The sequence below is a fragment of the Rana temporaria genome, chromosome 7 (assembly GCF_905171775.1).
Source record: "Rana temporaria chromosome 7, aRanTem1.1, whole genome shotgun sequence".
In the NCBI taxonomy this organism is placed as follows: domain Eukaryota; kingdom Metazoa; phylum Chordata; class Amphibia; order Anura; family Ranidae; genus Rana; species Rana temporaria.
The window spans coordinates 101,040,558-101,052,569 of record NC_053495.1 but is presented as its reverse complement, the minus strand read 5'-3'; the positions used below and the strand labels follow the sequence as shown (position 1 = coordinate 101,052,569).

Here is a 12,012-nt window from a genome sequence, read left to right as displayed (position 1 = left end):
GAAAACGGTCCATAAGACCGTTTTCATCAGACTAACCTATCGTGTGTACGCAGCATAAGTGTTCAGCCTCCTATAGCGCATGTATATCTCAACATTTCTCCCTAAGAACTTAACAGGAAAATGATTATACAGCAGTGGCCAAAAAATCTTCTTCCAGTACTTCTAACATGTACGAATCTACTACTTATACTTCTTTTCTTTCCATGGAGTACTGTTACGTTTTTTCTTTCCATTTTTCACTTATTTTTGTTTTCTTACCTTGTTAAGGTATGTAATATGCATATCACTGTTATTTTCAGTCACTGTTTCTTTTATACAGAATGAAGATATTGGTGATTTTATATGTATAGCTACAAATGATGCTGGAACAATGGGGCACACGGTAACACTGTCCCTGCAAAGTAAGTTATTTTACCATAGAACTAGGTGAATGATAAGTTGCCTGAATAATTTAAAAAATAAAACAGAAAATATTGTGTTAGTTGAGACAAATTTTGCTGAAGACTTGTTCTATAATAGTCAAGTGGAGGCAGGTATCAATTCTCCACCAAATTATGTCATCAACACGATGCAGCAGAGGCAGTTGTGTATTTTGGTTTTTGTGCTGCCCTAGGCAAGACTAAAATCGAGCGACCCTGTCCCCCATTTAAATTTGTCTCTCTCCTTCCTGTCCGTTGACAACCACAACCATTCGATCCCATCAAAAACAGATGGATGGGGGATCTATTCCCCATCTGTCTGGCAGATTGGATGAGCAGGTGGATCTGCTTTACATAACCCGCGTGAAAGGGCTCTATCTATGTTTTTTATTTTATTTTTATTTTTTTTATAACTTTGTTTATTTTATTTTTGTACAGGTACAATTTTTTTATTTTGTTTTATTAAATGTCTTTCTTTTACATTTTTTTTTTGGGGGGGAGCTTTGGAGAGACATCAGGGGTCTAAACAGACCTCTAATGTCTCTTTTTTGTGACAGAGAAAGGGAATGAAAACAGGACTGAGCTGCACTGTGGATGAATGAGATAGGAGTCTGTATAGAGACTCCAATTTATTCATAAAATGAAATATAGTAAACAGTGTGATTAATACAGATGCGATCAGTACTGTGAACGCTGTATGTATTCTTTCAGAAAAGGGGCTGGTAAACACATGTTTACCAGCCCCCCTTCCATCCATCCTGATGTCCCACACTAGCAGCAGGTGCAGCCAGCGGAAAGGGGAAGTAGGAGAGCCGGCAAGCAGCTCCATGGAACAGCCCCCCCTCGCCCTCCATCCATCCACATTTTTCGCACTAGCAGCAGCTGCAGTCAGTGGAGGGGGGGACGAGAGCCAGCCAGCCTCTGCATGGAGCAGCCCCCTTCCCCTCCATCCACAACTCCTGCATTAGCAGCTGCTGCAACCAGCGTGAGGGGGGGTGGGAGAGCCGGCCAGCAGTTGCATGGAAGGAGCGCCTGCCAGTCAGGGAGGTGGGGGGCGCTAAAGGAAGGATGGGAGGAGCAGAGGGGGGATCTATATGGACAAACCAACCAATCCCTCTATGGATGCCCTGCAGCTCCCAAAGTCGGCAGGAGGGCAAATGAGAGAAGCTGACCACTGCAGGGCATCTGGTTAGTGTAGCAGGGTGAAGTAGCAGGAAGAAGGAGCCTGGGGACGGCGTTGCCCCACTGAAAACTGCCGCCCAAAGCAAATACGTCACCGAGCAGAGGGAAGATGTTACAACTAGGGATGAGCCAAACACCCCCTGGTTCGGTTTGCAGCGACACATGTGAACATGCAAAAAATTAACCATTAAAGTCTATGGGACACAAACATGAAAAATCAAAAGTGCTAGTTTTAAAGGTTAATATGCAAGTTATTGTCAGAAAAAGTGTTTGGGGACCTGGGCTCTGCCCCAAGGGACATGTATCAATGCAAAAAAAGTTTTAAAAACAGCTGTTTTTTCAGGAGCAGTGATTTTAATAATGCTTAAAGTGAAACAATAAAAGTGAAATATTTCTTTAAATTTCATACCTGGGGGTGTCTGTAGTATTCCTGTAAAGTATCACATTTTTCCTGTGTTTATAACAGTCCCTGCACAAAATTACATTTCTAAAGGAAAAAAGTAATTTAAAACTATTCATGAATTGTCGGGTCCCGGCAATACAGATTAAAGTCATTGAAAAAAACGGCAGGGGTTCCCCCCCAGTCCATTGCCAGGGCCTTTGGGTCTGGTATGAATATTAATTAACCCTGAACCAAAAGAAAAGCATGGGGTCCCCCCAAGTTCCATATCAGGCCCTTCAGGTCTGGTATGAATATTAAGGGGAACCCTGCACCATTTTTTTTTAAATGGTGTGGGGTTCCCCCCAAAAATCCACACCAGACCCATATCCAAGCATGCAACCTGGCAGGCCACAGGAAAAGAGGGGGGGATGAGAGTGCGCCCCCCCCTGAACCATACCAGGCCACATGCCCTCAACATGGGGTGGATGTCCCCATGTTGATGGGGACAAGGGCCTCATCCCCACAACCCTTGCCCTGTGGTTGTGGGGGTCTGCGGGTGGGGGGTTTATCGGAATCTGGAAGCCCCCTTTAACAAAGGGGACCCCCAGATCCCAGCCCCCCCTTGTGAATTGGTAATGGGGTACATTGTACCCCTACCATTTCACAAAAAAAGTGTAAAAAAAAATAAAAACCACACAGACACAGTTGGGATGTAATCCAGTCTGTCCAGCGTTGTAATCCATTCTCGATGTCCCACGATGATCCATTCTCCAGCGATGCTCCAGTCTCCACTCCACACGAAACTCCCATGACGCGTAAGAGGGGACGGGGTCACCCATCCATGTCATTGGGTAACCCCCGGCTTTCTCCATGTGTAAGGAGAAAGCCAGGGGTTACCCAATGACGTGGATGGGTGACACCGCCCCGTTATGTCACGTCATTAGGTAACCCCCGGTATGCAAAGCTACTTAGCTTTACGCACTCTACTCCCCTTCCCGTAAATGAGTGCCAACCTAGTAAGGGGAATTGGTTGCGCATGTTCCCGAGAGGTGAGTTCCCAGCCCCTCCTCCAGATCCTCATATCCACAGCTCAGTGCATGCTTATATCACTAAATCAGTACACAATGATATATATTCTACCAATAGACATTTATCCATTTCTTGCCCATAATTCAAATTCAAATTCATATAGTCTTCAGAAAAATAAAACAAAAGGGAAAAGATCTGCAATGAGGCTCCAACACAAAACAGTGTATATATATATATATATATATATATATATATATATATATATATATATATATATATATTACAGTATCCTACCCCTCAACCCCAATCCACATATCCAATATCTCTATATCCATACCCATCTATATCTCCATCTCACAGGGATATACAGTATATCCTATATAAAAAAAAGAAAACCCAAACCCCCGCCTCTCCCCTATAATCTTGGTTCCCCTTCCCTATATACCTTCAAGAACTGCCAATTCTACTGCCAATTCCTGGCCTTTTCTTCTACTCTTCTACTCCAGTTGCTGCCAACGTCCGTCCTCTTACCCCCCCCCCAGCAGGTCCCTACTACCTCCACTTTGTGGATATCTAGTTAATTGTGTAAGTGATTGAAAAAAAAGGACCTACTCTTGTGAATTATTGCAATACTTTTATTATAGTTATGTGTTTATATCCCTTATTTGTGTCTATATGTTGACCTAATGTCAACTCTATGGGCCAAATCCTCAGCCAGCGGGCGCAACGTAATTTTTCCTATTTAAGTTACACCGCCGCAAAATTTCTACCTAAGTGCCCGATCCACAAAGCACTTACCTAGAAATTTTGAGCGGTGTAACTTAAATCCGGCCGGCGCAAGGCGTTCCTCTTCTCCAGGGGGCGATTCCCATTTAAATGAGGCGCGCTCCCGCGCCGGCCGTACTGCGCATGCTCGTGATGTCATTTTCCAGACGTGCATAGCGCGAAATTACGTTACGTCGGGCTTTGTGGATTGCGACGGGACAATAAAGTTGCGTCGGGTAAAAAAAAAGATACGGCGCCAAATTTTTTTTTTTAAATTAAAAAAAAATCGCGTCGCTAGCAAGAAAGGTCTGTTTTTACAAGGTGTAAACAGTTTACTCCATGTAAAAGCAGCCCTAATTTTGCGTTTGCAAAATAAAACTTATGGAGAAAAAACGAAGCTGAAAGGCTTCGTGGATCTCCGTAAGTCCTAATTTGAATACCCGAGGCGGCATTTCGACGCGAAATGCCCCCAGCGGCGGATGCGGTACTTCATCCTAAGATCCGACAGTGTAATTCAATTACACATGTCGGATCTTCGTCCTAACTATGGGAAACTGATTCTGTGGATCAGTTCCATAGTTAGAACCAGGGATACGACGGAGTAACAGCAGTTACTCCGTCGTATCTCTTTTGAGGATTAGGCCCTCTATTACTATTCTTCCTCTAATCTCCATACATCAAATTGTTCCAAAGCAAAAGGGAGAGGAGGGGAGGAGGCCGATAAATCCCGGTCCCCTACCCCTTTCTCCTATGTGTCCCCAATACCTCTCCACCCTGTATCCAAAAAAATAAAAATGTAAAAAATTAAAAAATAAAAACCCCACTGCAAATATATTACAAATCCAAGAAAGAAAAAAAAGTGGGTTGTGCCTTCATACGTGTATGTATGTGTGTTTAAATCCCACAGGAAATGAGGGAAAGACGGCTGAGGTTATACAGACTTCCTGTTTAACGTGCTAGGGGTGATTCTCATTATACTGTCTTATACATACCCCTTTACCTCCCTACCTCTCAATTCATTGTTGAGAGATCTCTTCTTATTTCCTCTTGCATTGCTAGTAAAGGGAAATCTCTTCAGTGAGACGGAGGTAACAAAAAAGTTCCTGACAGTGTTGGCTTCATATGCACCTAAAAAATATGAATGGTTAATAAAAATCAATGACATGCTTTTTCCTAAAATAATTATGATAACAGTGTTCTGTTTTGTGTCTGTCAGGTCTGCAGTCACCAGTGTATAATTCTGATTATTTATTGCTTTACAGAACCTCCCATTATAAAGAGTCCTCCAGTTGACATGACAGTTAATGCTGGTACATCTGTGGTTTTGAATTGTCAAGCAGAAGGAGAACCAGTGCCTGACATTTTCTGGTCTCGTCTTACTCGTCCTATTTCTGGGGATAGCCGTTTCTCAATATTGTCAAATAAATCTCTGCATATAGTTGCTGTTCGTAAAGAAGATACATCAGTGTATGAATGCAGGGCTACAAATGTCATGGGATCAGCTGTGGCTAAGTCTTCTTTCATTGTTCAAGGTATTTTACGACACTATCTGAGAATTAAATAGCACAAGCAAAATATAACACATATGTTGTGCCAGTCTTATATTTGCACAAAATGTGAACTGTGCTCAGGATATTAGGTGTTACTTAGATCACCTTATTTAGATCATGAAAACAACATCGATACAAATAAAGTGCTTAAAGTGCACACATTCTAAAATGAAGCACTCCAACCATTGCATGTGCAAAAAATGCTAATTTCAATATTGTACTGTGACCATAAAAAAAAAAAAAGCATAGACAGTGCTTAAGAAGAGTGTCCACATAATACATATTGAAAGTGTCATCATAAATATTCACTTCTTACGATCAAAAAAGTATCAACTCTTCAACACTGCACACTGGTCAGTTTAGACGCATATCATGTATAAAATGTGTTTTTGTGGTTTAACCACTTGATTACTGGGCACATATACCCCCCTCCTGCCCAGGTGAATTTTCAGCTTTCAGCACTGCGTCGCTTTAACTGACAATTGTGCGGTCTTGGCCCCCAAACAAAATTGACGTTCTTTTTTCCCCACAAGTAGAGCTTTCTTTTGGTGGCATTTGATCACCTCTGCGGTTTTTATTTTTTGCGCTATAAACAAAAAAGAGCTACAATTTTGAAAAAAATACAATATTTTTTACTTGTTGCTATAATAACTATCCCAATTTTTTTTTTTTTTTAAAAAAACATTTTTTTCAGCCTAGGCCGATACGTATTCTTCTACATATTTTTGGTAAAAAAAAAAAAAAAATCGCAATAATCGACTGGTTTGCGAAAAAATGATAGCGCCTACAAAATAGGAGAGATGATCTCATATGTTTACATATGAGATCATCTCTCATTGGCCGCACAGATCGCCTACCGAAAAGGCCACTTCGATTGGCCGTTCATGGAGATCTGTGATTGGCTGTGTCCAAGGGACACGGTCAGCACAGAGTTTCCCTGCTGCGCACTCGAGAGCGCGCGCGGGGAACGAGGAAAGGGGCGGACGTCAATTGAGGTCCAGTTGGATTTTCAGGTCCGCGCTGTAGCCGTCATTCGGCTATAGCGCGGGCCTCAGGTGGTTAATAAAGGGTTATGTGATGATGTCATTTCTGATTTGTGTTTTCTATAGCTCAGTAAATCAAGGTGCATTGAAAGCCTACTGGGGGCTATTTATTTATGTTTCCTGTGGTGGTTGGAGGAGCATTTTGGAGAGACTTATTATTTTATAGAGCACTGTTTTACGAGTGAACATTTTGAAGGGAGTGAAGGAGCATGTGTGCAATGTTGAAGCATTGACATGTTTTCTTGATCACAAGAAGTTAATGTGCATGAAGAAACTTTGAATGTGGATTTTGTGGACATTTTTTTAAGTACGATTTATTAGACATGTGCATTCGTTTTCGTCCGAATACATTTTCGTCCGAATTTCAGCTATTTTCGTTATTGTTTTAACAAACGAAAACGAAAGTGCAGAATACGAAAAACAAAAGATCCGACATAAACAAATGCTTTATTTTTTCGTTTTCGTTGGTCAAATGTGCCTAACCTTAACTCTATTAGTCCAAGATTATTCTACATAGAGAGAAAAGATTCAACATTATAGAGAGAAAAGATTCAACATCGTAGAGAGAAAAGATTAAACATTATAGAGAGAAAAGATTCAACATTATAGAGAGAAAAGATTTGACATGGAGAGAAAAGATCGCTACTGGAATTGGATGGGGGAAGTAAAATAAAAATAATGATGATGATGAATGTTATTGGCTGATTGTAACCAAAGAGGAGGAGCAGTAAAATAGCTAGAACTAACTTGACAATTCAACATGAACGACGAAGATTCGACAAAGCATCGAAAAACATACAGGCTGCATTCACACTTGTGCGATGCAAATTTCTGCTCTCTTATCTCTGCAGAGAGATAAGAGAACTGTTCAGCAGATCATCTTCATTTTAGCTGCGAATTTGGAGACCTAGGAGAGGGGAGGTGGAGGGGGGAAGTGTATTAAGGTGAATGAGAGAAATCCTGAAGAGAAATGAACACATCTGCGAATCAGATGCGTGCCCATTGAAGATAATGGGCCTTAATTTGCACCTGAGCCGCACCGCAATGCCTAGAAAACGCACACTTTTTTGGGCAATGCGCAGTGCGAATGCATCGCACATATGTGAACCAGCCTTATTGAAAACAATGTATTTAGAAATGTTCTGCGAATTGGATGTGGTTTAAGCCGCACTCAATTCACATAGGTGTGAACCCGGGCCACAAATATACAAACGTCGAATCTGTCATTGAAGGCTTAAGGTGTCTGTCGAATGTTCAAAGAAGATTCGACTGAGCAGCTAAACTGTACAACGCCGCAATCGTACATTTCTGGTCAAATGCTTGGCCCATAGGCTATAGAAAAATTCTAATGTTGGTTGACTAGTAATAATAATTAATAAATATAATTATTACTAGTAATACAACATTAGAATTCTTCTATAGCTTGTAGGCGGAACATTCAACCGGAAATGTAAGATTTGACATACAGTTTCGCTGCTCCGTCGAATCTTCTTTGAACATTCGACAGACACCATAAGTATTCAATGGCAGATTCAGCCTTAATTCATTCGGATTTTCCGACAAATGCAATTTCTAACGAAAAACAAGATAAATAAAAACGAATTTCGGGAGTAACTAAATACATTTATTTTTCAGACGAAAACGAAATTCCGAAACAAAATATTTCAGTGTGCACATGTCTACTATTTATGTATTTTTTATGGGCACAGAACAATATTGAAATCTGCATTTTTTGCACTTTGAGCACTTTAATTGTATTGCTGTTGTTTTGATGATCTAAATCAGTGGTCCCCAACCTTTTTGGCACCGGGGACCGGCTGCATGGAAGAAAATTTTCCAAGGCCCGGTTGGGGGGAGGTTGGGCATGGCATGCGGGGGGGTAAGCAATTTTTCGCGGGCAATTTGTCAGTGCATTATTTCTATTTATTACATTGTAGTAAAAAATATAGTTAAACCCACCATAATGCAGAATCAGTGGGAGCTTTGAGTGTATCACTTGCCACGCTGCCTGCCACCAGATGCGGATTGTCACTTGCCACGCTGCCTGCCACCAGATGCGGATTGTCACTTGCCATGCTGCCTGCCACCAGATGTGGATTGTCACTTGCAATGCTGCCTGCCACCAGATGTGGTAAGGCCCCAACAGATGAAGCTAGTGCCCCCACTAGGCCCTGCTCAGTCCCCCCCACACATTACAGTCCTCAGCCTCCCCCCCCACACACATTACAGTCCTCAGCCTTCCCCCCCCCACACATTACAGTCCTCAGCCTTCCCCCCCCACACATTACAGTCCTCAGCTTTCCCCCCCCCACACATTACAGTCCTCAGCCTTCCCCCACACACATTACAGTCCTCAGCCTTCCCCCCCACACATTACAGTCCTCAGCCTCCCCCCCACACACACATTACAGTCCTCAGCCTTCCCCCCCACACATTACAGTCCTCGGTTCCGTCCCCCACACATTACAGTCCTCGGTTCCGTCCCCCACACATTACATTCCTCGGTTCCGTCCCCCACACATTACAGTCCTCGGTTCCGTCCCCCACACATTACAGTCCTCGGTTCCATCCCCCACACATTACAGTCCTCGGTTCCGTCCCCCACACATTACAGTCCTTGGTTTCATCCCCCACACATTACAGTCCTTGGTTCCATCCCCCACACATTACAGTCCTCGGTTCCATCCCCCACACTTAGGGACAGATCGGAGGGGGGCACAGCATAAGGAGAAAAGTTGCAGGGAGGGAGGCGGGACAGTTCTGAATGGAGGGCCGAGGTAACAAACAGGTGATTGGCTGCTAGGATGAAGGACAGTCCGCCCTCCACCCAGAATTGTTCCGCCTCCCGCTGTCGGCTCTATGAGCGACGCAGGAGGAAGAAAAGTCTCCTTGCGGTCCGAATGGCAGAGTGCCGCGGGCCGCATGTGGGGCTCTCTCATGCCGCCTGCTCGCGGCCCGGCTGCAGAAGTGCCGCGGCCCGGGGGTTGGGGAACACTGATTTAAATAACGCTTTGAGGTGATCTAAATAACACTTACAGTATTAGCCTAAGTTTTGTTCAAAATTCATGTTGGCTTATTTTATTAAAGTGCATTATACCAGCCTTGCCAATGTTATTAATAGGAAAGATCATATGGTTGCCTAGCTATACAGTCATTATATTTCCTAATAAAAGGGATCAGGTTTCACATAAATTATTTAGCATTATAAAATAAAATGTGGGAAAGTCATTTCACTAAATTTGTTCAGGCTATTAGACCTGTGTTCACTACAAAGAACCAGACATTCAAAAGAAAATGCCAAAACAACATAAAAATACTTTTAGAGCACAACATCTTAAATTTTAGTCCTAAAAATACAGGAAGGGTTTCACCCCTCACCTTAATATATTTCTTAATATACTTCTTGTCATCTGAATTGCCTTGTCACTTCCACATACAACAGTTTAATACTTTCACTGCTGTTTTCGTTCAGGTTGTTATTCATGTGCATAACTGGCATTCATTAATAATAAGGGGTGCATTACCATGCATTATCTTAGCCAAATGGGGGGAATCAGTACTAAGTCTCCGCTGGTGAGTAATTGGCCTTGCCTGATGGTTCTTAAAGACATCCTGGCAAGATCACTTAAAGCAGTATTAAACACAAAACAAAATGTAATATATTGAAGTTTAAAAATCTTTAAATATGGTGGCCGTGTTTGCTTCTTTTTCAGGTTTTTGTTTCCTTTACTTTCACTGGGTGATCTGACCAGTAACACACTACTTGTTTTAGGGTCTCCACTCTGGATGGAGAAGCAACGGAGACACCTTTGGACAGAAGCATTTTCAATCTGGGGAAACATTAGCCTTATGCCGCGTACACACGGTCGTTTTTTGTGATGAAATAAAACGACGTTTTTTATCATGAAACAAAACAAAGTTTTTCAAACTTCATTTTAAAAAACGACGTTGCCTACACACCATCGTTTTTTTCAAAATGCTCTAGCAAAGCGCGGTTACGTTCAGCACGTACGACGGCACTCTGTTCCATTCAAGCTTGCGTCATAACTTGCTTCTGAGCATGCGTGGGTTTAAAAACTTTGTTTTAAACGTCGTTTTACCCACACACTATCATTTTAAATGACACAAAAAACAACGTTTTGAAAAACGACATAAAAAATTGAAGCATGTTCGAATTTTTTTTTGTCGTTTTTCAGAAGACATAAAACAACGTTTTCCCCACACACGGTCATTTTAAATGACGTTTTTAAAAATGATGTTTTTTTTTAATAACAAAAAATGACCATGTGTACGCGGCATTACTGTAGATGCACTAGCAGATTTAGATGAACTTGACTATCACATTAAAACCAAACTCCTTTTTAAGCAGTTACAGCAACAGTTTTTTTTTTGCCCCTTTGGGATAAAGATTTTACATACATTAATAAAAGCTGATCATTGTAATCACCTCTGTCAGTTTTAAATGCTTTATTTCAAACCTCTAACTACCAGTCTTACCAGGCAACTTGTTGCCTGTTAAAGGGAGTAGAAAAATAACAGACTTAATGGCTGGATCACCAGATGAAAATAAAGGAAAAAAGCCTTAAAAAGAAAACAAATGCATCTATCACATCTTATGCCCTGTACACACGATCGGACCTTTGTCTGACCAAATTCCATCGGAGGAAAAGAGAACATGTTCTCTATGTAAACTCCAATGGAATTAATTGGAATTTCCGATTGAATTACTCCTATAGGGGAATAAACACGGTCGGAATTTCCGATGGAAAAAGTCAGTCGGTCTTTTTCCATCGGAAATTCCGATCGTGTATACGAGGCATAAGAATTGGTACGTTTCAGTATAATACATTTTTGTTTTTAGGTTTAATACAAATTTAAATGAAGACATCAGCCATGGTTTCTGCAGCTATAACTTGTTAAATAGAAGTGTCTTCTAGAGCCGCGTACAGACGATCGGAAATTCTGAAAACAAAACCGTGGATTTATTTTCTGACGGACGGATGTTGGCTCAAATTTGTCTTGAATACAGACAAGACGAATACAGACAACACAAATGTCGGAAATTCTAAACAGCAAGAACGTGGTGACGTACAAGACGTACGACTGCACTATTAAAGGGAAGTTCAATACCAGTCGTGTTAGTAGAAGTTTGGTGATTGACGATTCGCACTTTTCAGTCCGTTACAGTGTGATAAATGTGCTATCTCCATTACGAACGCTAGTTTTACCAGACTGATCACTTCCGTCTCGTACTTGATTCAGAGCATGCATTGAATTTTGTGCGTCGGAATTGTCCACACAGGATCAGAATTTACAAGAATGGATTTTGTTGTTGGAAAATTTGAGAACTAGCTCTCAAATTTTTGTTGTTGGATATTTCGACAGCAAATGTCCGATGGAGCCTATACGCGGTCAGAATTTCCGACAACAAGCTCCCATCGAACATTTGTTGTCAAAGATTCAGACCGTGTGTACGTGGCATAATTCTTTGGTTTGTGGCACACTGGCTGGTGTATTTATATGTTTGGAGTTCTTTTTAACAGGTAATTTTCACTCTGTCTGCATCTTTGCCTCAATAAATGATTGCATAAGCACACACTCTGACATTGAAACCAAAATAGTTTATTTTCAAAAAAGCCATC

At 41.6% G+C, this 12,012-nt stretch overlaps 1 protein-coding gene across 2 annotated transcripts in view; it reads left to right on the top strand.

Annotated features, from left to right (window-relative positions):
• Nucleotides 1–12,012, top strand: part of HMCN1 (hemicentin 1) — a 384,153-nt gene that overhangs the window by 276,925 nt on the left and 95,216 nt on the right. For both annotated transcript variants that reach the window (XM_040359793.1, XM_040359792.1), the window contains exons 86-87: nucleotides 320–401; nucleotides 5,040–5,309. In XM_040359793.1, coding sequence (XP_040215727.1) covers nucleotides 320–401; nucleotides 5,040–5,309 — 352 coding nt within the window. The remainder of the gene's footprint in view (nucleotides 1–319; nucleotides 402–5,039; nucleotides 5,310–12,012) is intronic.